This window comes from Saprolegnia parasitica (genome assembly GCF_000151545.1).
Source record: "Saprolegnia parasitica CBS 223.65 unplaced genomic scaffold supercont2.36, whole genome shotgun sequence".
Classification (NCBI taxonomy): Eukaryota; Oomycota; class Saprolegniomycetes; order Saprolegniales; family Saprolegniaceae; genus Saprolegnia; species Saprolegnia parasitica.
In genome coordinates this window covers 199,901-223,707 of record NW_012156430.1, presented here as the reverse complement: position 1 = coordinate 223,707, position 23,807 = coordinate 199,901, and the positions used below count along the sequence as shown (strand labels likewise).

At 58.1% G+C, this 23,807-nt stretch overlaps 12 protein-coding genes across 12 annotated transcripts in view; 3 read left to right on the top strand and 9 right to left on the bottom strand.

The window, feature by feature from the left end:
* Window positions 1–264: 264 nt before the first annotated feature.
* On the top strand, window positions 265–1,736 carry SPRG_08252 (SLOB protein kinase). Its single transcript, XM_012347495.1, has 3 exons — window positions 265–1,007; window positions 1,056–1,365; window positions 1,416–1,736. Exons 1-3 carry the CDS (start codon window positions 328–330, stop codon window positions 1,704–1,706), a joined length of 1,281 nt encoding a protein of 426 aa, XP_012202885.1. The 5' UTR covers window positions 265–327; the 3' UTR covers window positions 1,707–1,736.
* A 376-nt stretch (window positions 1,737–2,112) lies between these two features.
* SPRG_08251 (hypothetical protein) lies at window positions 2,113–3,037 on the top strand (the record flags this gene model as incomplete). Its single annotated transcript, XM_012347494.1, has 7 exons — window positions 2,113–2,144; window positions 2,194–2,237; window positions 2,293–2,330; window positions 2,380–2,449; window positions 2,492–2,576; window positions 2,618–2,776; window positions 2,819–3,037. The coding sequence occupies 7 exons, from the start codon at window positions 2,113–2,115 to the stop codon at window positions 2,958–2,960; spliced, it is 570 nt and encodes a 189-aa protein (XP_012202884.1). The 3' UTR covers window positions 2,961–3,037.
* Window positions 3,038–3,666: 629 nt separating this feature from the next.
* SPRG_08250 (hypothetical protein) lies at window positions 3,667–4,426 on the bottom strand. The gene has a single exon (XM_012347493.1). The coding sequence runs from the start codon at window positions 4,415–4,417 to the stop codon at window positions 3,722–3,724; it is 696 nt and encodes a 231-aa protein (XP_012202883.1). The 5' UTR covers window positions 4,418–4,426; the 3' UTR covers window positions 3,667–3,721.
* A 917-nt stretch (window positions 4,427–5,343) lies between these two features.
* Window positions 5,344–6,100, top strand: SPRG_08249 (hypothetical protein). Its single transcript, XM_012347492.1, has 3 exons — window positions 5,344–5,586; window positions 5,648–5,791; window positions 5,842–6,100. Exons 1-3 carry the CDS (start codon window positions 5,358–5,360, stop codon window positions 6,054–6,056), a joined length of 588 nt encoding a protein of 195 aa, XP_012202882.1. The 5' UTR covers window positions 5,344–5,357; the 3' UTR covers window positions 6,057–6,100.
* Window positions 6,069–8,268, bottom strand: SPRG_08248 (hypothetical protein). The gene has a single exon (XM_012347491.1). The coding sequence runs from the start codon at window positions 8,207–8,209 to the stop codon at window positions 6,221–6,223; it is 1,989 nt and encodes a 662-aa protein (XP_012202881.1). The 5' UTR covers window positions 8,210–8,268; the 3' UTR covers window positions 6,069–6,220.
* Window positions 8,269–8,598: 330 nt separating this feature from the next.
* Window positions 8,599–10,531, bottom strand: SPRG_08247 (hypothetical protein; the record flags this gene model as incomplete). Its single annotated transcript, XM_012347490.1, has 9 exons — window positions 8,599–8,729; window positions 8,784–9,084; window positions 9,152–9,313; window positions 9,356–9,405; window positions 9,457–9,670; window positions 9,718–9,789; window positions 9,822–9,941; window positions 9,991–10,147; window positions 10,200–10,531. 9 exons carry the CDS (start codon window positions 10,529–10,531, stop codon window positions 8,599–8,601), a joined length of 1,539 nt encoding a protein of 512 aa, XP_012202880.1.
* Window positions 10,532–10,902: 371 nt separating this feature from the next.
* On the bottom strand, window positions 10,903–12,899 carry SPRG_08246 (hypothetical protein). Its single transcript, XM_012347489.1, has one exon. The coding sequence runs from the start codon at window positions 12,885–12,887 to the stop codon at window positions 10,926–10,928; it is 1,962 nt and encodes a 653-aa protein (XP_012202879.1). The 5' UTR covers window positions 12,888–12,899; the 3' UTR covers window positions 10,903–10,925.
* Window positions 12,900–13,184: 285 nt separating this feature from the next.
* Window positions 13,185–13,818, bottom strand: SPRG_08245 (hypothetical protein; the record flags this gene model as incomplete). The annotated part of the gene is made up of 1 exon (XM_012347488.1): window positions 13,185–13,818. One exon carries the CDS (start codon window positions 13,816–13,818, stop codon window positions 13,207–13,209), a length of 612 nt encoding a protein of 203 aa, XP_012202878.1. The 3' UTR covers window positions 13,185–13,206.
* Window positions 13,819–13,851: 33 nt separating this feature from the next.
* On the bottom strand, window positions 13,852–15,877 carry SPRG_08244 (hypothetical protein). The gene has a single exon (XM_012347487.1). The coding sequence runs from the start codon at window positions 15,866–15,868 to the stop codon at window positions 13,943–13,945; it is 1,926 nt and encodes a 641-aa protein (XP_012202877.1). The 5' UTR covers window positions 15,869–15,877; the 3' UTR covers window positions 13,852–13,942.
* A 229-nt stretch (window positions 15,878–16,106) lies between these two features.
* Window positions 16,107–18,040, bottom strand: SPRG_08243 (hypothetical protein; the record flags this gene model as incomplete). Its single annotated transcript, XM_012347486.1, has 2 exons — window positions 16,107–16,768; window positions 16,858–18,040. 2 exons carry the CDS (start codon window positions 18,038–18,040, stop codon window positions 16,107–16,109), a joined length of 1,845 nt encoding a protein of 614 aa, XP_012202876.1.
* A 547-nt stretch (window positions 18,041–18,587) lies between these two features.
* On the bottom strand, window positions 18,588–21,134 carry SPRG_08242 (hypothetical protein). Its single transcript, XM_012347485.1, has 7 exons — window positions 20,234–21,134; window positions 20,087–20,185; window positions 19,904–20,037; window positions 19,735–19,828; window positions 19,413–19,689; window positions 19,064–19,356; window positions 18,588–19,014 (listed from the first exon to the last, which is right to left on the bottom strand). Exons 1-7 carry the CDS (start codon window positions 21,118–21,120, stop codon window positions 18,672–18,674), a joined length of 2,127 nt encoding a protein of 708 aa, XP_012202875.1. The 5' UTR covers window positions 21,121–21,134; the 3' UTR covers window positions 18,588–18,671.
* Window positions 21,135–22,322: 1,188 nt separating this feature from the next.
* Window positions 22,323–23,807, bottom strand: part of SPRG_22219 (hypothetical protein) — a gene marked incomplete at both ends in the record, with an annotated part of 3,542 nt that continues 2,057 nt past the window's right edge. Inside the window, one exon of the mRNA XM_012347542.1 lies at window positions 22,323–22,895. Within this exon, the coding sequence (XP_012202932.1) occupies window positions 22,323–22,895 (573 nt within the window). The remainder of the gene's footprint in view (window positions 22,896–23,807) is intronic.

Genomic DNA, 23,807 nt, shown 5'->3' with positions numbered 1-23,807 from the left:
ATCCTAACACCTTGCACTAACAGGTGTTACAAGACGTTGCATTACGTTATAATCACGTTTTTGCCAGGTTAACACATGAATATAACATCATAATCGTGCTTTGTAAGTACGATTTCGAGGCCAAAAGATCGCACGCGACTAAAAAGACGCAACAAGGCACGTTCAATGACGTGTGTCAAGCCAACTTTAGCCATAGAGTTGCGTTTTATTCGACACTATATTGTGCGCCTCTTGAAGTACGATTTGGACGCACTTTGAGAAATAGTTCCAGAAAGCGCACTTTAGTAGGACATCGAGCAACTCGGGCAGCATCCCGTATCTTGAAGCATGGGGCAGGCGGCATCGACGCCAGCCGCGCCGGCGCAGGCAGCGACCAAGGCAGAGCCACCAGCTGACATGGGTGCGCCCATCGAGGACATGTCCTTGTCGAGCGCGATCTTGTTTGCGCGCAAATTCACGCAGCGCCATCCGCTCTTTGCGTGGCGCCCAGACGAGCACGTCCTGCGCCGCATCGGGTCGCGGGCGCTCAAGCACTCGTTCCTTGTCGACTGTACCGACCTCTCGGGCGCCGCCAATGCGAGCGTGCTTCTGTCGCTCGTGCCCACGCAGGCGAGTCTCTTGTGCCACCAATCTTCCGGGCTCACGACGTACAAGCTCAAGTCGCTCCTTGTCGCGCTCAAGCACCCGTACCTTCTGCCGACCCTCGACGTGCATTACGCCAACGAGAAAGGGTCGTCTGTTGAGGTCATGCAGCGCCCGGGCATTCTGGTCGCACAGCCGTTTGTGTCGACGGGAAGCCTCAAGGATCTCTTGTTCCAGCGCGCCGATCCGCGTAAAGCGTACGACGAAAAGTACGCGCCGCAGCACACGGGCGCCGGGCTGCCACGGCCGCAAGTTGCGCGCTACGGCCGACAGATTCTGCTTGGCCTCGATGCGCTGCGGCAAAAAGGCATTCTCTGCGAGCACTTGAAGCTCTCCAATATTATCCTTGACAATGGCGTCGCACGGTAGTACATCGTAGCTTGACGCGGACGACTCACGCACTGCGTTGCTAGCATTGCCGACATCTACAACACCGTGCTGGGCCTCGAGCGCGACGCGACGTGGCGGGCGTGGACCGTGCCGCTCGAAGGCGCCGTCGATGTCGATTTGCTCCTCTTTGGCCACTGCCTCTATGAGATGGCGTGCGGCCAAGAGCTTGCGGCTGTCGTGCCAGCAGAAGGCGACTTGGTCGAGCTCCCGATCGAGACTGCCGATGTGCTTCGAGTCATTTTTTACGGCGGTGGCCCCGAGGTATCGGCAGAGACGTTGCTGCAATTGCCGCTGTTTGCTTTGATTGGCCCCAACGACACGCCGTTGCCGCCGGTTGGTTCCTGCGCAAGAAGACTACAAGTCGATATTACATGGATGTGTAGCTCCGCTTGGACAGCCACATGAAGACCCTTCTAAAAGCCAGCATGCGCATCAACCAGGCGCGGCGCCATGCGTATCGAGTCCAGTACGAAGATACGATTGCGCTCGAAGAGGCTCGGCGGAGTGCGGAAGCCAGCCACGACGAGAAGCGCAAGGGCCATCAGCAGCGCACGCGAGCGCTGGTCGCAAGCAAGTCGATGCGTCGATCGCGGTACCGCGCCAGCAGCGTGTCCATCAAGTACGCCCGCACAAGCTTTGACGATGGCAACGAAGCATCGTCGGTTGCTCCGTAACAAAGTGCTCAAGTGTCGTGATGATGTTGCCTATCTGTGCTCCTCGATTTTCGTATCGAGTCTACCAAGAAACATTCAAGGGAAATGACTGGATGGGTCGGTCATACGAGGGTATTAGCTGACGGAGTAGTTGGAACTTCCACAGGTCAGCCTGCAGCCCCATGTATTCCCTCTTTTTTGATTGAGGTACCTCAGTGAACTTGCCACAGTGTGTGCACATGTACTGGAAGCTCAACGAAACTCGGCACAATGACAGAGCTTCACGCCGTAGTCTCTTCATGTCGACCATGTTGCGAAAAGCGGCTTCGACTGCGGCTCGGTAGTGGACAACCGGATACGACATATGTATCCGGATGCGTGCATGCACATTGGTTTGGGGTCTTCGGAAGCGGTCGGCGGCGCCGGGATGGACTACTACCGGGTGATGAACCTAACGCGGTACGCTGCAGAAGAAGACGTATGGCCGATTCCTGACGGCGTAACTTAGCAATGCGACGCAGAAGGACATCAAGCGTGCGTACCTCAAGCTCGGTACGCGACCTTGTCGGATCTGGCGCGTCGTCGTAGTCTCAATGCAAGTTGCTAGCCCGGCAGCTGCATCCTGACGTCAATGGCAACGACCTCGTACGCACCGTCGCATGGTCTCGCCTTGGCATGATGGACCATATCATAGGAGAAAGCGGCGCTCTTCAAGAAGGTGAGCGAAGCCAACTCAGTGCTCTCGGACCCGGCCAAGCGCGCAGGTATGCGATCCCAGACAACACACTAGCAGCACCCGACGCTAGAGTACGACAACCGGTTTTCATACCGCGACCGCGGCGAGACGCACTACTCGCCGAAAGGCCAGACCAGCGCGCGGGCGTCGGCGCCGTACGCTGCTCGGCATCTCGTTTCGCTCACGCTGGCAGTAGACGCGGCAGTCATTACGGCATCAACGAAGACGTGTGGTACGCGCACCACTATGGCGTGCACGCGCAGCGCACGAGCCGTTGGACGGGCAAGATCCACATGAACTACGGGTCGCACATCCCCGAAGAGATGTTTGAGCGTGAAATGGAGAGCATTCGACGGTATACCACGTTGATAGACGTCTGCTGGCTCCTTTATTCTAGGCGCGAAGCCACGAGCAAGATTCAGAACGGCTACATGCTGCGGCGAGAGCTGCGGCTCAAGAAGCAAGCCGAAGAGGAGGCGGCCAAGCGAGCCAACGCACCGCCAAAACCCGACACCAACGACGGCTGCGTCATTTCCTAGCACAGGTAGTTGTAGTAAGTCAACGGCACTGACAAGGGCCTACGGTTGATATGAAGGGCACACGTTTTTGGTTCCACTAACGATGGCACAGATGGGTGCTGCTCGTCAAGCCACGTAATTCTACCGTTTTGTCGATTCTGGACTGGAAGGCTATAGTCGGAGTCTATGAACACGTAGCGGGTTGTGGTGCACTTGTGAAGGTGGTAACTCCCATGGACCCACAGAAGAGAAGACCACCCTATCGCAGGCCTGGTCCAGTGTCAGTCTCGCATCGAGCACGAGCCGGTAGCGGTTTGAGCTCGCGATATGCTTCTGGCAACCTACCCTTGTGTGAATCGATGCTCCGGCAACCTCACATGCACTATGGTTGTCCTAAGCGATGCGTCTTCTTCTTGATCATCCATACAGCCTTCTTGTCGTTGCTGAGACGACGGATGCATCCCGAGCAACTCGTTTCGTACACGCAGGTCTTAGCGACTGGATGATACCTTGCACCAGGCTCTCGCGTGTGCATTTTCTTCTTCGGAAATACGGCTGCCCGACGTGTGCGATGGCCATCGATATACGTACCAGCTCGTTGAAGACCTCACCCGGCGGTTGAAGACCTCACCCGACCGCTGGACGCTGTGCGCAGTAGTGCGTTCATCACGACGCCTGCTCGCAGCACTCGCGTGCAAGGCACAGCTACCATCATCACAAGAAGAAGTGACATACTGTCGCGTGCATAAGCTTATGTAGATTATTCAACGGCTTGGTGATGATCAACCGGTTGGTTCCGTCTGGATCACGGCCCAGATTTGCTGCTGCTCGACGCGCCACGTGCACTTATCCAAGACCACCGCGTACGGGTTGTTGTACGACGACGTGAGACCGTTGACGGTTAGGCAGTACTCGGGCGAGTGGCGCGGGCGGATGAAGACCGTCTTCCAAAGCAAGTCCGAGTCGTACTCGATGAGCCACATTTGGTTGAAGTTGGCCTTGTCGCACTCCCAGCCGTGCACGCGCAGCGTCGGGCCGTCCCACCACGCGTCGAGGCATTGAAAGTTCTTCGGGTCCGGGTGCACGACCCACTCGCGGCGCACGCTGCCGTCCGGGTACGGCGGCCAGCCCTCGCGGAGCCGCCAGTGGTGCGTGCCGGTGCTCTGCATCGTCGGCGTCGACGTGACCGTCTGGCCGTCCATCGAGAGCGCGTACGTAAACTTGCTGAGGCCGCCCATGTTGGCAAAGCTCGGGCCGTTGACGAAAAAGTTGTAGTCCCAGCCGTACCACTCGCCCTCCGGGATGCGCTGCAGCGCCGGCGACGAGTTCTGGTACCGATCGGCGTAGTCTTCGCGGAAGCGGGCGGCCAGGTTCTCGTACAGCGGGTCGGTGCCGTTGGGCATCATCGTCGTCGTCTGGTTCGCGGCGGCGGCCGTGCCAACGGCCGCGAAAATGACGAGTTGCAGCGCGCGGTGCATGGCAATTGCTCAAGTGCGTCGTCGACGGCATGGCGTGCGTCGTGCACCTGTGAGGAAGAGAAAGGACGTGGGTGCTGGTGGCACCCACAGCTGCCACGAGTGCACCTCTCCTCGCCGAGTCGCCCAAGTTGCTCTTGCCACAAGCGAGAGGGTCCTCGCAGCCGCTAGCCCATCGTGGCCGGTGTGCGCTTGGGCACAGCGCGTGTATTGTTGCGTAGATCCGAGGCGAGGACGAGCCAAGCGGAAGCCCTTCTGGATGCACGGTATGTAGTACATTGTACTACGGCGCTTGTGCAGTGTGGCGGCAAGATCGGGGCTGTCGCCATGCGGTGTCATCTGCGGTCACGGAGCCGGGAGGCCGCAAGGATATCGAGGGCCTTTCTATGGACAGGGATAGCGTTCCGTGACCGAGCTTTTACGCGAGAACACCCTCCCGAGCGGCAGCGTCTTTTCAGCGGCCACGATGGTACCACGCTGCGCCATCGTTGGGCTTGATCCGTGCGCCGGATGGATGGCGGCGGTGCATCGACAGCAGCATGAGCTGCATGTACAGTAAGTGTGTACCGGTACCATGGCTATGTGCTCGACACATCGTTCGTGGTGGACTCCTCGCAGCCGCGTCTCGACGACGCCTGCTACTCCATGGCTACTGGTGGTGCAGCTTGGTGCTGATGTTTTTCTACCAAGCCTGTCAAGTATCAATCGCAACGTGGAAGCGCGCGCTCCATGGATGTTGATGCTCGAGCCTGCGCAACGTGGGCGCTCGGCCGGCGGTCTCCCTCCCACGACGCTGCCGTCCCCGGGTTATTATAGGAACCGCCCAAGTGACATGTTGTACATGGGTAGATGTCTGTCGAGCGATGGACGACTTGCGGTTGGACAACCGGACGCGACGGGGTAGGGGCAAAACAATCATTTTAGCCAATCACAGAACAGCAGCATGCGACTGCCGCGGGTCGTCGGGCGCAAGGCGCTGCACGCGACCAAGTGGCTGCGCCTCCTCGAGGTGACGTACCAGGACCTCGACGGCGTCGAGCGGGCCTACTCGGCCGTCGAGCGGACGACGCGCCCGCCGAGCGCCGACGCGGACGCCGTCGTGGTCCTCCCGCTGCTCTCGGCGCCGACCGGGCCTGTCGCCGTGCTCGTGCGGCAGTTCCGCCCGCCCCTGGGTACACGCGCCCTGCATTACATCGATCAATGGCATGTACGACGGGTACTATATTGCTGTAGACAAGTGGATCGTCGAGCTCCCGGCGGGGCTCATTGACGCCGGCGAGTCGGTCGCAACCACGGTGCAGCGCGAGATCAAGGAAGAGACGGGCTACGATGTCTCGGAGATCGTCTCGATCGGCCCTGTCGTTGCCAGCGATCCTGGTACGATGCCCTACTGTAGTATGCACCAAGGCGCATGCAGCGCACTGCAGGGTTGACGAGCAGCACCTGCCGCTTCGTCGTGGCCCGCGTCACGTCGGACGGCGCGCCCACGCCAGCGCTGGAAGCAACCGAGATGATCCAAGTGCTCCATGCGCCTCTCGCGACGCTCCTCGAGACGCTCCATGCCCGCGAGACGACCCATGGCGACGCGATCGACTCTCGGCTCTACAGCTTCGCCCTTGGCCAGCACCTTCGCCTTCTCTAGGCTGGCGTACAGAGAAGAGACCTCGAAAACAAGTGTATCTTCTTCCAATGTCTCCTCAAGACTACAGCATCGCCTCGACGCTCTCGCCGCATGTACAAGGTCGCAATTTCACATGATGCAGGGCCAGCAGACAATGTCTTGTCTGTCGAGACCGAGCTCGCAGCTCACCCCACGCACGTGCCATCGCTCTGCTCGTACCGCGTGCCGCGTCGCAGGCGGCGCGTGCCCGCCTGGCTCAAGGTATTCTTCTTGATGTCGCCAAAGAGGCGCGGCGAGATGAGTCGAAGCGACGGCGGCAGTAGCGCGGGTAGAAGCGCGTAGATGCTTACGAGCATGTACGTCGGCTCCTCGGCGCCCGTGGTTGGTACTTGAACGAGCACCGCGCGGGCTTTTGGCGCCGATGGCAGCAACGTGCCAAAGCCCATGCGCGCCTGCATACTGGGCTTGCAGAAGAGGCGGCTGCCGATGCGGATCGCGTCCGCCTCGTCGAGCGGAAGACCCGAGCACCAGTGCGGCAGACCACAGGCGCGCATAAATGCATTGTCTTTGGCCCACTCGGTGCGCAGATACCAGATCTGGCTGCGCAGATAGCTGGACAAGATCGCGTAGAGGACGCTGGCGACTGCGCAGCCGCCGACCGCCCACGCAATCGAGCCCAAGAGGTACGCGGTGGCGGTCTCGACGCCGGTCGTGTCGTACGCGCCGCAGGCGCATTCGTTGCCTCCAATGTGCATGAGCAGCACACCCGACACGTCGTAAAAGCTGTTGCTCAAGAACTCGTGCGATCCGTAAACCGTGAGGACGATGGACGGAATCGAAGCGTAGATGAGCACACTGGTCGAGAACGGGAGGAGGCGGTGGTGGAGCAGGTGCCGGGGACTCGGTACGAGCTGCAAGAGCACAATGCCGAGGTAAGCGGTAAACGCGATGAAGATACCGAGCGAGAGGATCGAAAGCACCCAGATGCGACCGCCATTGTCCGTGCCATAGTAAATGCGCGCGACGTCGACGTACAAGAGCGACGGAACGCCCGAGAGCACGATGAGCAGAAGCAGCATCTTGCGGCGCTCGAGGCCCGAAAGAATGTCGTATGTCAAGACCGGTTTGTGCCGAAGCAGCCCGCGAAGGCCCTTGATTGTAATGTACAGATCGGCCGCAATTCCACCAAAGGATGCCATGGCGGCGGCCGACTGCAGCATCACGAGCTCGGTCGCGTTCGAGACGTTGTGGCCACAGACCCAGCCCGACACGATGGCTCTGCCGGAGGTTTCGCCGACGCTGTAGCCCGCTTGGTCTTCCAAGAGCAGCGAAATGTCGACGATTTGAGAGATGCAGCGCGACTGTACAAAGTAGCGAGCTCCCAGCGGGTACGAAAAGATGATCGAGTTGAGGCCATCGGGAGACATTTCTGTCGTGCCATCGAGGCCGACAAGAACCCGTGTCGGGCTGTCCAGCACAACGTTGGTGGTGCCGTCGCTGTTGATGTACGTCACACTTTCGCGCGCCGCAATGTCGGCAAAGATAGTCGCCAAGAAGGCGCCGTCCGGGAAGACGTCGTCAACCACCGCGGCTTCGACCATGACCATCCCGAGCACAGACTGCTCTTCCACCGGCTTGCACGCTGGGAAGGCATTGCGGCCGACGAGCAAGTGCAGCTCGGCGGATTGCGTCTCGTCCAAACACCCGACAAGACACGTCGTGACAAAATAAACGTCGGTCGAGGGCACTTGGAGCGCAAGCGCGAGCTCGATGCCCAGTGCGGACCACGCGTCGACCGTGTTGAGCACGGCGCGTTCGTCGTCCGAGCACGAGTGGGGCACAAAGCCTTGTGCATTGAGGCGACAGGACTGCTGGAACGGCCGCCAGTAGCCGGCGTCGTTCTGGTAGTTGAACTGAACGACGCGCCGGTCAAACATGCCTTCGGCGAGCAGCACGAGCATCGTAACCAGCGACGACAAGAGAACGCTGGCGGCGAGGAGATTGGATGCGATGCGAAGCCAGACACGCTTGGTGACCGGGCTCTTCTTGTGGCCGCCGGACGGAGCCGCGGGTCCGCCGGACGGTGCCGCGTGGCTGTGATGAAACCCGCCTGTGAGGAGACTCGAGAGGTTGAAGCCCGAGAAGATGACGCCGCTGCTCGACGGTGCGACCATGCTGATGTCGGCGTCCTTGCTAGACAGGCGACGAGCTATTTTGAGATGGAGGTTAGGACAGCACCAGTTCGTTTTGCGCAGAAAGGCAACCACCGCGCAACCACGTTGGCCCCAATATCGAAACGAACACCAACTCTTTAGGGTCCATGAACCATCTTGTCATGTTGTTCAGGACTCTCTTCGACATCGCTCAAGTCACCACAAACATGCGAGTAGTACGACATCATACCCAGTGCGGCGCAGCTCAAGCGACGGACAAGTTGTCCAACTACAACTTGTAGAGTTCAAGTAGACTATTTTGCTGGTACGCACATAACGCATTGCGGCAACTCTCGTGTACAGATTCGAACACACGTACGGATTGCTTTAACGTTATAAAACACCGACAACTAGGCGTCGTCGTCGGACGTGATTTCTTCAATGACCGCGTTGGCCGAGACGACCTTCATGCGGAGCGACTCGTGGCACTCGGTGTCCAGATAGACAGTTGAGAGCACACGCAGGTCCATGAGTACGTCGCCTAAAACAATCATCATATCAAAATTACCATTCAAATAGCAAAACAAAAATGTACCAACGATGGGAGGTGCCCAGAAGCCAAGCGCGTCCGTGACGGCGTGGTGGCCGTCCTCAATCTTCCACGCGCCAAGGAGGTGGTGCGTCGACGCGTTCTGGAGCACGACCCACGCGTGGTCGCGCCGGTACACGTGGTTCTTGCTCTTCTTGTCGTACAGGGTGCCCGCGAGTGGCGCGGTGGCCCCGACAGCCACGTGCGATCGCTCGAGCTGGAGGTGCAGCGTGACCCAGTCCCGCGGAAAGACATCAGTCTCGTCGTCCACACGCAGGGCCACGTTGTTGAGCTTGAGCGATGGGACCTAGTTTAATCGGTAAATTCTCAAAATTCTCAAAATTTGGAGACGGAAAGATATTTTGTGCACGGACCTTGCCGCCGGTCGTGAGCCGCTGGCGTTGGGCGGCAATGGCGGCGGCGTCGACCGTCAAGCTGCCTTGAGCAAGTGCGGGAAGGAGCCGCAGCGCCGTGAGGACGGTGGTCGCGTCCGACTTTTTCTCGGCCGCCACTTTGATGGAAAATTCGACAAACACCTAGCCCTACTTCAGACCAAGACAAACCGACGGCGACGGTACCTCGATCAAGTACGGGAGCTGCAGCACAATGTCCGTGATGCGCGTGTGCACTACGCCAGCATGAGACATGTGTGTGTGTGGGGACGCTGCCGTAATCGTACAGGCGCAAGGCACGGTGAGCTCGAGCTCCTTGGCCTTGCGTTCGTTCAAGAAATAGTAGAGGGCCACCATGTCGCGCTTGACGTGGTCTTGGTCAATGCGCGCAATGTCGCGGTGCTCCAGTGTCGAAATGACTTGGTTGGATTCGAGCAAGTCCAGGAACGCGACGACCTCGGCGTCCATCTCGTACAGCGAGCCGCCGCCGCCACAGCAGTCCTAACACGAGAATGGGAATCGGGCGCGTCTACATTGGAGGTAAGTACCCCGCCAGCTTTCTCGGCAAGCGGCTGCTTGACTTCGCGGATGCAGCGGTTGAGGATCTCGAACGCCGACATCTTGTCGTGCCAGCCCGCCATGAGCGCTCGACGTTCTCCATGTGCACTTCGGGCTTGTACTTGTCGCCGCTGAGCATCGCAATCGCGACGCCGAGAAGCGCCATGCTGCCGTAGACCAGCGCGATGATCGTCATGCCGGCTTGGCCGCTCATCTGCATATCGGTATTAGTACGTGAGCGACCTTGATAGCTCGTATTCTACCGCCTTGAAGTCGATCAAGTGAAAGGACGGGCCGTCCGGGTGGCCAAACTTCTTGAAATTTTTGATCGCAACGGGGTCCGTGAGCGCTTCGTAGGCCTTGGCGATGAGCGCAAACTTGGACGCGGCGAGCGAGTCGCCAAGCTGCTTGTCCGGGTGACTACAGTGTGGACATGATGAGCTCCTGGACAGGAGCCTGTGGATTGCGATACAATTGCTTGCTCAGCGCGCGGTAGGCCTTCCGGATTGTCTTCTTGGTCGAGTACTCACGGATGCCAAGGATGTCGTACGGGTCGAACGTCGGGACGCTGCTCGCCGCGATCACGCGGTAGAGCTCGACGACCAAGACATACGAGACGAGGAGGCAGAGCAAATGCAGCGCAAAGTACTTGGACCAGCAGCCGCGCGGGTCCTTGAAGAGGCGCCGCAGCACGAAGAAGGTCGCGGGCACGACGTACAGCGAGACAAGCACGAGGGTGAACGTGAGCTCTTCGGGCGACATTTTGGGCAGTGGCAGGCACGGGGTGGCAGGCCGATAGGCCATTGGTTGAAACAACCCTCGAACATTCTTTTTACCCAATGGGGTACGAGCTGGGACGTTCGATTCGATGCTTTTGACCAATCATGGACCGGGTACGGTGCCAGCAGTCGCACTGTGATTGGGCGCTGGGTCGCAGTGCCACGTCATGACCAAGGCTAGACGCACGCAATTAGCCTTGACGGCAATGTCGCGACAACTACAATCTCAGCACCAGCGACGATCATTTATACCCGTCTTGAGCTACCTTACCCTTCTACTACGTATCTCTGTCTACATCGATGTCGACACCTGAACACACAAGGGATCGCTACGCTACTAGTACGGGCCTTGTCCGCGCAAGAATGTTCAAGTCCACATCGTACAACTTGTCATTTCCATGTAGCAATGCACACGATTGTCATCCAACACACGTGCCCCGGCTGTACTTGTATGTCTTATGGCGCTGGAGGCGCTTCTTGGTCGGCGCCGTGAGCACGTTCTTGACGATTTCGCTTTGCACTTGCGGCATGTACAGCCGGAGGTACCGGGGAAGAATGCCCCACACAAGATCGTAGACGCTCACGAGATAAACCACGTCTTCGGGCCCGGGGTCGATGACTTTTGCCTCCTTGGCGACGAGAATGCGTCGCATCTCGGGCGCCACGACGACCGCGGCGAGGCCCATGCGGGCTTGCATGCTCGGCTTGCAAAAGAGCTTGTTGCCAATCTTGATCGCATCGGCTTGGTCCAATGGGAGGCCCGTAAACCAGTACGGCATGGTCGATTGAGCTAAGAACACATTCTGTCTCGTCCACGTCGTATCGAGGAGGCACTTTTTCTGGAAAAACTGCAGCTTGGCCATCGCATAGAGGATGCTCATGAGAAAGCAGCAGCAAACGGCCAGAAGAATGTTACCAAGCGTCAGCGTCGTCGCCGACTCGATGCTGTTGGCGTCGTATGCGCCGCAGCCACAGAGCCGCCCCGAGACGTTCATGTGCAAGAGCGACTGCGCCGCAAAAAACGACGAGTGCAAGCTCTCGTACGAGCCATAGACACTGAGCGCAATGGCCGGGATCGCGCTGTAGATGAAGACCGCGGGCGACCACGGCGCGAGCTTGTGCCGAATGGACGCTGGGCTCGGTACAAACTGGAGACTTAGAAAGAGCAAGAGTGCAAACCACGCAATGAAGATGCCAAGCGTGAGGATCGAGAGCAGCCAGAGCCAGTAATCGATCGACCGCCCTGCGTAAATGCGCGCGATATCGTAGAAGAGCAGTCCCGGAAACGCGCTGATCGCGCCGATGAAGAGGAGCCCTTTTCGCCGCTCGACGCCGGTGAGAATGTCGTACGTCAGTACCGGCTTGTGCTGCAGGACGCCCTTGAGGCCTTCAAACGTCATGAGCATGTCGCCGCCGAGCCCAACGACCGTGATGATGACCAAGATGGCGTGCACCGCCTCGAGCTCGATCGAATTGGAGACCACATGCCCGCACGCTTTTCCAGTGACCACCGACTTTTGCGACTCGCGACCGGTGCTCCAGCCGCGCTGGCTGCTTACTTGGTCGCTGATGTCGACGATCTGAGCGACGCAGGACGCGCGAACCGAGTACCGGGGCCCGAGCGGATACGAGTTGATGACAGCGTTCGTTCCCTCGGGGTAGCGTTGCGCGCTGCCGTCACGCCCAATCAGAGCGCGCTCGACACCGAGAATGACGCGCGTGGTCGAGCTGTCGTCGTTGATGAAGAAGGTTGTTTTGTTCATATGCCTGGCATCGGCAAATACTGTCAAGAGGTACGCGCCGTGGGGATAGATATCGTCGACCACGGCGCCTTCCAGCAAGACCATGCCCGCGATAAACTGACTGCCCTCACTCGGATTGCACTGCGGGTAGACGTCGTAGCCCACGAGCAGCTGCAGCGACGCAGGTGTCGTGTCCGTCACATTGGACGTGCAGCCGACCATGCACGTGGTGACCTTCCAATGGGTTTGTGGCGGCACTTGGAGCAACTTGGCGAGCTGATTGCCGGTGGCGACCCAGGCCGCGGGCGTCGCGAGCAAGCTCGACTCGACGGACGAGCACGAGGTGGGAGCAAACCCATCGGACGTGAGAAGACACGACTGCGAGACGGGGCGCCAGCCGTCGTTTTGAAAGCTGTACGTGAGGTGGCTGCGGCGAAAGGCGCCGAGGGCGCTGAGGATGAACATGGACGAGAGCGACCCGTAGATCGCGGCGACGACGACGAGGTTGGCGATGATGCGCATCCAGACACGCATGCTATCACGCTTGGTCGCATCGTACTTGCGCGCGGACGAGCTCACAGCACTGCCCCTTCTGGAGATGCTCATGGCGGTGTTTGAGAGCGTTGTTCGCAGCGTCATGGTGGTGCCCGGTGGAAGTAGAATTGGTGCCTTTCTATAGGGGACTCGCTAAACATAACTCGACGAAATTGACGAAACGCATGTGGTCGGTCTCATGCCCAACCACCAAAAAAAGCGTCGTCTGTGCCCTGACTGTCTGTGCCACGTGATAAGCAATCGCCGCTTGTAATATGCTAGTACATTTTGTTCTTGGAGAGGTGGATGGATAGGTAGACAGATTGATAGTACGTACTATGTGTTCATTGATGCACCGGTTTGTGAAGAAGTCAAACGGTTTACCACGAAACCTCAACTCAATGAGGACGAGAGATATATTCAACTAGTACTGGTGGCCGTTTGATTCAGTGGCAGAGCGCGGTAGCCACACAGCGCCGAGGTCCATGGCGGTTCGCCCATTCGCATCCACGAAGGCAACGATGTCGGGCAGCCTCTCTCCCAAGAAGGCCACGGCCGGACTTTGGCCGTTCACAGCTGCAACATGGAGCACCGTTTGACCCATCGACGTCGTTGCTCTCGCGTTGGCTTCGTGCTCGAGAAGACACGATAGCACCGGAATGTTGCCGCTGTGGGCGGCGCAGTGGAGCGCCGCGCGGCCATAATGGTCGGTGGCCTCGAGGTCCGCGCCGTGGGCCAACAGCATCGAGACAATGCTACTCGAGCTCGCGTCGCCAAGTGCTGCAAAGTGAAGCGGCCGGCGCTTGAAGAGCCTCCGCTCGACGGCATTGGCATCGGCACCGTGGGCGAGCAGCCACGCGACGGCGTCGGGCTGCGCGCGGTCACACGCCCAATGCAGCGCCGTGAGCTTGTACTGGTCCAGCGCATCGATGGGCGTCGACGCCAGTGCGCGCTCCAAGGCCGCCAAGTCATTCTCACGGGCGGCGTCGTGGAGCGGGTACTCGGCCGTCTCCGTGTGCAGGTCGTCCAGACTCATTCTCGTTCTCTCGAAAACCGTAAAATATGCAAATTACGGGAATAAATCGGTATATGTGATGCCAAATACGGAATTAGTAAGAAATATACAGTCTATTCACGATGACGTGGCAGACGCAGACGGCTCAGCACACGCACGAGCCGCGCGAGTGCTCATACGAGGCGCGTCGATCCAAGCGCTTCGTTGACGGCGGCTTGAGCTCGTTCTTGACAACGTCACCGTATATCTTGGGCGTATAGACGCATGCTGGCGCCGTTGCGAGGAGGAGGTCGTAGATGCTTACGAGATGCAAGGTTCTCTCGTCGGACTTGGCCTTTGATGCTGGCACTTGCGGCGTGACGCTTGCAAAACCTAGGAGAGCTTGCATGCTTGGCTTGCAGAAGAGGCGGTTGCCAATCTTGATGGCTTCGTGGCGGCCGAGCGGTAAGCTTGTAAACCAGCGGGGAAGGCCGCAGGCCGTGAGGAACGTGCTTCCCGTCGCCCACTGCGCGTCGAGGAGCCAGCGATGCTGAAAGTAGTAGAGCTTGCTAACGGCGACAAGAACACCGAGCCCAAGACAGATGACCAGAGCGGGGACAATCCACGGCAACAAGTAGCTTGCCGCGGGCTCGACACCCGACGTCTCGTACGCCGCGCACGGATACGCCTTGCCGTTCAGATGCATGACAATTGTCGGTGTCCCTGCGTAAAAGAGGTTGCACAGAATCTGCCACGACCCGTTGATGCTCAAGGCGATCGCAGGAATCGCTGCGTATAAAAACACAGAGACCGAGATGGGCAGTAAGCGATGCCGGAGCTTGGGTAGACTGGGAATGTACTGCAAGAAGGTCAAGCACAGAAAGCTCCCAAACGCAAAAAAAATGCCCAGCGAGATGATCGAGAAGGTCCAAATACGAAGCCCGTTGGTCGTGCCAAAGTAGATGCGCGCGACGTCCACAAAGAGCAGAGAAGGCGCAGAGCAGAGCACAACGAAGAGGAGGAGTGTCTTGCGGCGCTCCAGTCCCGAGAGAATGTCGTAGGTCAGCACGGGCTTGCTGGACATGACACCTTGGAGGCCTTTGATTGTAATGTAAATGTCGGGTGCGAGACCTAGAATCGAAAGCAGACCGGCCGTCGCTTGCAAGAGGAGGAGCTCGGTGGCGTGTGCGACGCGGTGGCCGCAGGCCCAACCAGTAACCACGTTCTTTTGGGAGTCGCGACCTGTGCTCCAGCCTTTGAACGCTACGGTATCGGTGCCGAGGTCGATGAACTGCGAGATGCAATAGCCTTGAACGAGGTACCGATTGCCGAGGGGGTGCGAGTTGAGGACCGAGACCATAGCGCTCGGATAGGGTCGCGCAGACCCATTCCGTTCGACGAGAATGTGGGGAACGTTCTCAATGACATTACCGGTCGTGCTGTCCGTGTTGGTGTAGACCACAGTGGCGGGCTGTGCCGCATCAGCAAACATCGAAAGCAAGTACGCGCCCGTGGCACCATCGACGTTGACGGCTTCGACCATGGCCATACCGGCAATGGTCTGACTGCCGTTGGTGAGAATGCAGCTGGGAAAGGTATCGTAGCCGCCGATGAACTGGAGCGCAGCCCACCCGATAGCAGGTGTTCCACCGATAAAGCACGTCGTGACGTAGAGCGACGTTCCGAGAGGCACTTGCCATCCTTTGGCGAGCTGGATTCCGAGGCCTCCCCACGCCGCGCCAGTTTCAGTGATATTGACTTCAAGCGCCGAGCAAGAGCCTGGCACGAAGCCTTGGCTCGTGAGGACGCACGAGGTGCCAAAGGCGTTCCAGTAGTCGGTGTTGTCTTGGTGGAACCATGTGAGAATGAGCCGGTTAAACATGCCTTCTGAGAGCAGGATGATCATGGTCACGAGTGAGATGAGCACGACTGTGGCCGCAGTGAGGTTGGAGAGAATGCGAAGGTAGACGCGGTGCTGGTTCCGGCGCTTGGGCTGGCCCGGCTTGTTAAGTTGAAAGGTCGCGAAGCTCGTCCGCGCCGTTGCCATGCTAAAGCTCTTCCGGCTCATGATGCTCGACACAGAAGAGACCATGTTGATGCAACACCGCTCAAGACAAACTGACCGTTCAAGCGACGAAGGTTTCCCCGCTTTTTTTAAACTTGATGGTTCGAACGTGCGTTGGGCGTTACTGTTCTTAATAATAGCAAGGACGATACGATAGACAACGCATCCATCGCTCGTCTAGAACTTTGCACCGTAGTTACCCAACGCATGACCCGCATAATGATCGGTATATTATCAACCGCCGTCTCTAGAAATTGCACCGTAGTTAGCCAACGCACGACCCGCGGCTGTGTTCGTAGGTCTGGCTGCCGTCGAGCCGCGTCGTGGTCGGTTTCTGAAAGATGCTCTTGGTAATCGCACCCGCCAGCTTTGGGGCAAAGAGGCGGAGGCGTCGGGGCGTGATGGCTACGAGCAGGTCGTAAATACTAACGAGAAAGTACGTCTTCTCTTCCGCTGCGTGGGCAGGGCGGACGTGGATTGCGTTCGCCATGGGCTGCACGGTCACGTTGGCGTAGCCCATGCGCGCTTGCATGCTCGGCTTGCAGAAGAGGCGGTTGCCAATCTTGATGGCTTCGTTCTTGTCGAGCGGGAGACACGTGAACCAGTTGGGTACACCGCAAGCCGTCATGAACGCATTCTCGGTCGTCCAGTTGGCGTCAATGATCCAGCGCTTCGCAGCGCAGCGAAGCTCGCACATGCCAAAGAGCACGCTGCAGCCCCCGCAAATGCAGAGCGGGACGAGAAGCAACGGTGTCAAGAAGCTCCCGGCCGTCTCGATGCCCGCTGCGTCGTACGCGCCACACGGGTACGCTGTCTCGTTGATTGTCATCAAGATCGTCGGTGACCCCGCGTAGAAAAGGTTGCTCAACACTTCGTACGAGTCGATCGTCGTCCACGTCGTCGCAGGTATCACCGTATACAAAAACGCTGCGACCGAGATGGGCAGTAAGCGATGCCGCAGTTTGGGTAGACTGGGAATGTACTGCAAGAAGGTCAAGCACAGAAAGCTCCCAAACGCAAAAAAATGCCCAGCGAAATGATCGAGAAGGTCCAGATACGAAGCCCATTGGTCGTGCCAAAGTAGATGCGCGCGACGTCGACAAAGAGCAGAGACGGCGCAGCGCAGAGCACAACGAAGAGGAGGAGTGTCTTGCGGCGCTCCAGTCCCGAGAGAATGTCGTAGGTGAGCACGGGCTTACTAGACATGACACCTTGGAGGCCTTTGATCGTAATGAAAATGTCGGGTGCGAGACCTAGAATCGAAAGCAGACCGGCCGTCGCTTGCAAGAGGAGGAGCTCGGTGGCGTGCGCGACGCGGTGGCCGCAGGCCCAGCCAGGCACGACACTTTTCTTGAGATTCCGGCCCGTGCTCCAGCCCGCTTGGTCCTTTAGGAGACCGTCAAGAATGATCATTTGCGAAATGCAGTAGCCTTGGACGAGGTACCGATGTCCGAGCGGGTGCGAATTCAAAACCGAGTTGGTGCCGGCGTCGTAGCGCTGGCTCGACCCGTCGCGTCCCACGAGCACCCGCGTGATGTTGGCGACAACCGTGTTGCTCGTGCCATCGGTGTTCCAGTACGTTGTCGTGTCGTGCATACTGGCGTCGCTAAACATCGAGAGAAGGTAGGCGCCGTCGGGGTAGACAGTATCCAGGTTGGCGGCCTCGACCATCGCCATACCAGCGACGAGCTGGCTCCCATTGCTTGGGTTGCAGCTCGGAAAGTCGTCGTAGCCGCCGATAAACTGGAGTGCGACCCACCCGACGTCCGGTGTCCCGCCCACCAAGCACGTCGTGACCTTGAGCGGACTGGCGCCACTTGCTTCCCACGTTGTTGCGAGGTGTAAACCGAGGGTTGTCCATGCCGCCAACGTCTCGGTCATGTTGGCCTCCATGGGCGAGCATGAATTGCTGACAAAGCCATCGTGCGCGAGTTCGCACGAGGCGCCATAGTCGGCCCAGTAGTCGGCGTCATTTTGGTAATACCACGTGATGACGAGCCGATTGAACATGCCCTCGGACAGCAAGACGCCCATTGTGAAGAGCGAGATGAGAATGACGGCCGCCGCCAGTAGATTGGAGAAAATCCGAATGTACACGCGGTACTGGCGGCGACGTGACGACGTGGACGGGAGCTTGTTGGTCGTGCCAATGCGCGATGAGGACATGATCGTGGTGCGCGGGAAGACGACGCGCGACATGATTGTCGGTGTACGTCAAATCCAATGTGAAGGTCAACTGCGGCCACGTCAGCAGTCATGTTCCAATCGAAGGGTGCGAACGTTGTCGGTTGACGTCGTCGAACGCACTGTAAACGGGCTTGTTTTCTCACACATTTGCATCCATCGACCAAGGAGAAAGGACGATCTCATCCCAAGAAGCTACAGATTTAACATCCAACCCCGTATCGAACGATAGCACTTACGGTAAAAGGAGCTAATTATTGTTGGGAAATGATTGCACCCACCAACGCGCACCGCGGACTTCTCTTCGAAAACGAATCACTATGTCTTCACCAGCACACCCATATCCGGATGGTGCAAACGATCCGGATGATTGGCGACACCTCGAATCTCTTGCTCGACAAGACCCGTCGCCACCCTCTTGTACGTATCACCAACTTCTCGAATATCACTGCTTAACCCCCCGAGACCTAAAGAATCCAACAAACTAAACACGGCAGCTGGATGCGACCGGAGCTACGAGCTCTACGGTCGCATTGTTTGCTCCCGCAGCAGACTCGACCATGGCAAGACGATGGTTTACAGCAAGCGCAAGCGACCATATACTAGCTTGCTACGCGTCGTCCTAGTATCGGGGTGCTATGGTTGCTCATCGGGCCAATTTCGTCGCCACGGTCATGTCGACGTACGCCATGCGGCACGCGCCAAAGAGGCGCTCGGGCAGCTCCTGGCTCTGCCGGCCCTCGATGAGAAAGCCCATATCGATCACGAGCTTCTTCGTGTAGCCGAGCACGAGGCCCGTGACACGGTTCGCGACCGCGCTGCTCGTAATGTCCACGTCCAGCTCAAAGTACTTGTCCGTTTTGAAGTACGGCTGTCGCAACTTGGTGCCAATGATGGCCGGCGTCGACCCGACGGCTTGCCGGACCATAAAGTTGCCTTCGACGATGCACGGGATGAGCTTGAAGCGCTCGTTGCGGTACTCGTCGGTCCTACAAACGCAATAATAGGCCATGGCAACAACAATATCGCACTGTATACCCTTCGAGAAAATCGTTCATGAGCTCGGCGAACGGGGATCCGTCTGCGAGCACGCTTTGGTCGACGACCTGGAAGTAGAGGACGAGCGAGTAGCGCGGCGACCCCGGCAAGAGCAAGTTGATCGCAAACACAAAGCCGTCAATCGACTGCGTTTGCACAAGGTTGTCGGGCCGCGCGCAAATGTTCTCGATCGAGACCGCGCCCGTGTCAAAGAGGTCGCAGGCCACGAGCTGGAAGGCTGGCGGCGCCGACGCGACCTTGCGCTTGTCGTTGTGGTAGTCGGGGCCGCGCACCTAGCGACAAAATACACCAAATGACGTAAAAACATAGCCAGAGTCATTCGTAGTACCATAAAGAGCCCCGGCGGCGGCTCGCTCCACATTTCGTTGGGCAGCGTGCACGGCAAGAGCGGTGCGCGCGCAACGGGCGCCGGCGCCGGCGCGGCAGGTCCTTCGGATGTCGGCTCGCCGGGCCGCGCGTCGTCGTCGCCGTGCAGCACGTCGGCAAGCGTGAGCATGTTGTACTGACGGGCTTCCATGGCTTCTTCGAGCCCCACGAGCGCAAAGATCTGCGGCTTGATGTAGTGGAAGAGGAGGTCGAGCCGGCGCAGAAAGACACCAAAGAGACTAGACACCGAGTTGAGCCGACGACTCTAGAAAGAAATTGCAGACCCTTGGGGATTCATGTGAATGACAAACGTCACGAGCGACGTGGGCTCCTCCAGCGTGTTTGCGTTGGTCGGCGGCGCGACCGTAAAGCCACCGCCTATTATAGCCAGAAAATAAATATCGGAAAAATGGCAAAAATGGCATAAATGACAAAATGGCACAAAATACATACCGTGGCAGAGCGCGCGCGTGCTGTCCGACACTTGGCACTCGGAGTGCACAGCGCTTTGCATGCAAATCACATACGAGCCGTCTTCTGTCTCGCGCCAGTACCGCAACAAGCACACGTCGCAGCCCGGCAGCCACCTAATGCACGACAAAAATGAGCAAAGAGGCAACGAATGACAAGTTGTACATGGGCCAGATCCACACGGGTTTGTACACGACGTGCAGGATGTCCGAGTGCGAGTCGATCGTCTGCAGCACGCGAACGCTCTGCACGGACGCGTCCCACCTACGCGACGTCTGAGCTACCGTCTTCGTATCTCTTGATAGTATGTACATGACGCGGGCGTCCGTGTCCATTAGGAGGTTAAAGACCTCGGTCGGTGTGCCGGGAATCACGCGCGTGGCTTTGAAGCTGGGTACGTCGGCGCTGTGCAGCGCGTGGCCCGACTTGGTCCAGAACGTGAATCCAGCGGCGAGAAGCGAAAACACAAAGACCGTCAGCATTGACGTCCCTCCAATCCCGCCTGAGGCAAATAGTGTCATTCGCTTGCCTGAAGAGAAGAACGTACCGGCGATCGCGGCAATGACGCTGGCGCTCAGCGTCGAGACGAGCATGCTGTTGAGCTGTTGCCAGCTCTGGCACTCTTGGCCCGCAAAGCCATGCGTGTGCTTGGCCGAGTTGAACTGCTCGTAGTAGATCTGCATGCCGCCGAGGACGCTGAGCACGTTGTACGTGCCGCTAAACATAGGCCACTTGCGGTCCATCTTCTCGAGGAGGATCTGGCGGCCCTTGTCGTGCTGCGGCAGCGCAGCGATCGACGCGGACGAGGCGCGCTCCTTGGGCGAGCGCACGCCAAGATTCTCGCCGGGCAGCTGGATCGCTTGGATGATCGCATTGCGCCACACGTTCGCGAGCTCGCGCGACTCGCAGCCGACCATGAGCCCGCTCTCGTGGCCGACGCCGTGGTGATGCACGACGGTCGAGGACGCGTGGTGACCGCCATGCGGCGCGATCGTAAAGCAGTAGAGGGACTTGGACCCGCCCTTCTTGCGCAGCTCGATGGACGAGACGCTGGCGTCGGGCCCGAGCTCGAGGATGCCCCGCGTCTGGAGGTCGCCGGCCTTGGAGAAGTAGGCGAGCGTGCAGTCCTTCAGCACGAAGTAGCGCTCGTGCCAGGAGCTCACGAGCATGCGCCCGCGCTTCCACAGGACGCCCTCCATGCTCGCTCGAAACGTCAAAGATGATGTGTTTTAAAATCACGCTGCTAAAAACACCGCTATTAATATTCATATTGCCTATGCAATATATATTGGTCGGGCCATGGCATTGTATATTGGCGACACCGCGGCTACTTGCGCACCCAACGAGCGAGCCAACGCGGTTGTATTGTGGTATGGAGCGTCGAGAAGCTTCGAGGAGAGTGTACTGCAGTCTAATCCATGGTATCGATACTTTGGATATAGTACCGAATGGATAGTAGATTGCGTTGACGTTGGATTACGGTCCTCAACGTCTTTCCAAACGACGTAAACAAGCAACACGGACGACGATTGTCTCGTTATAGCGAACTAGTCTCGTGGGTGAGGTTGAGCGTTATACTTGTATTTGAGGTCGTTAGTGTCGAATTACGAGGGGTACGGTTGAACTCGAATCTTTTTTGTACTTTTGCACCGAGTAGGATAGTGAGAGTGGGCTGAGGCCTCTCTTGCTACTGCGGTGCATCGATAAAGCACGGTTGCTGGCTTCTTGCAGAAGGTGTATTGTCACGGAATATCGTCGAGTACAAGCGGACCACACACAGAAGAGGGCGTCGCGCTGACGTGGAGGGACAAGGGTCCGGTGGCACCGGTCTCGTCAAAAGTTGCGTTTTTATGACACCCCTTTTTCGACACGATGCTCCAGTTCCACGGCGAAGCGCAGAAGACTTCTATCAATAAACATATCGATTGCCGTTTGTGGAAGGAGTCGTCATGACGTCTGTCAACGCCATCAACGAATACTCCCGCACCTACACTAGTCCCGCGGATCGCACTTCCGTCGCCGTCTCCCTAGATCATGCCCGTCACCCGACGAAGAACGTCCGACATGTTTATGTAGCCTCAAAGGATTAAGTGTTGACGCCGATCCAACTTCTGAAGTTTACTCACATGCTAGACGTTGTGCGGCGGCAAGAGTTTGCCCCAGTCAGTCAAGACGACTGTCAAGCGAGTGGTATATATCATCGCCAGAACTGACATAGAAAACATCGTTGCGAGGAATGTTCTGTATACTGGCGAGCCATCGAGCAGCCGATGGACGGTCACGCAACAGAATACCATAAACGCCCCTGTGCCAGGATATGCTGACACCTGACACGACGGCCCACTTCAACAACAACAACAACGACGCGCCCGTTCGTGTAACTCTTCTGCAGGAGAAGAGTCTACGCCATGTAGCCCGGCAGCGTATCCTTGGGCCCGAACGCGCACGTGCCCTTGTCGTACGCGTTGACTTGCGTCGCCATTTGCGCGATCGCGCAGCAGTTGCAAAAGAAGCCGCAGAGACAGTCGATGAGGCAGTTGCCTGGAATCCGGAGCTTGCCGCGGACAATGTTGCGCACAATCATGACACAAATGCCGCACGCCACGCCAGCACTGCCCGAGGCGATCGCCGAGTAGTGATACCCCCCCGAGACGGCCGCCGTGATGTACATCAAGAGGTACGCAAGTCCAAAGACGAGGAGGCCCATCATGTACGAGCAGGTGCCGATGCGGTGCACGATCTGCGCGAGCGAGACGCACGGGCACCAATAGGCCATGCAGCAGTTGGGAATGACGTCGGTAAAGCAGCCACAGATCCCGACCTTCCACTGACCGACGACGAGGTTGTTGGCGTCGGCCTCCATGCCGTCGGGAGCGACAGGCTTGACCGTTGGTGTGGGCTGGATCTCGTAGGCAGTCGTTGTGGGTTGTTGTTGGTTCATTGGCGTCGTGAGCTGGTTGGCGCAAACTGCAAACTGTTAAATGAGCTGTGCAAAGTGGCATACGATGGGACGCGGCGCGGTGCTTTGAAGCAGCGCGAGAAGACATAACTGTGTGTTTCGCAAGGCCTCGTCCCATGGCTCGCGCGCACGAACCAACTGCGACGCATGGGAAGGGGCTCTTTAGCTTGTATTACATGTATAGTGTACTACACCGTTAGACTGTTTGCGTGACGGGTTTCAACGGCTGCATAGTCGGATCAACGGTGTTGACCGAGCCGAACCGTCCTCACGACCGCTCGCTACAGCTATGATGTCCTCGTTGGCGCACTCTTTGCCGTGCATCCGATCCACTGCGACGCGGTTGCTGGCGTCGTTGGCCGCGCCGACGTGCTATGCACTTGTCTCTTGTTGCCTCTACGACGAGTAAGACGAACGGGGCTCGTGTTGGCCCAAGAAGGGACTGGTGGGTCGGGTAAAAGAGCGTCGAGTTACGAAGAGGTTTTCGCTCGTCGCGGTTGCACCTTGCTATGATAAGCGAGCTGGTTGCGCCGCCATCTTGGGGGAGAAGGCGGCTTGGCAAAGCGGTTCAAGATGGACCCTTGCTTGGCCTTGGTGCAAATTCTTTTCCTCCGCTTAATGATATGCTTAAGTTCAGCGGGTAGTCTTGTTTGATATCAGGTCCAAATTGGATTGAATTCCCAATTTGCCTCCATACGCCAAGAAATGCACCAGCATACCAACTCTCCTTACGTGCCTTGTACTTTGACAACAGACTCGCAGAAATCTGTCTCGCAGGGGTTCCCATCACTCGAAGTACAAGCAAAACTACCGATATACGATCCATCTCGCATATCCATTTCGATTCGCGAACATCCAACATGGCACAGCTGCATATCGCGCTCGCCTCGGCGCGTCCATAAAATGTCCATGCAGCTTGCTTCTCTT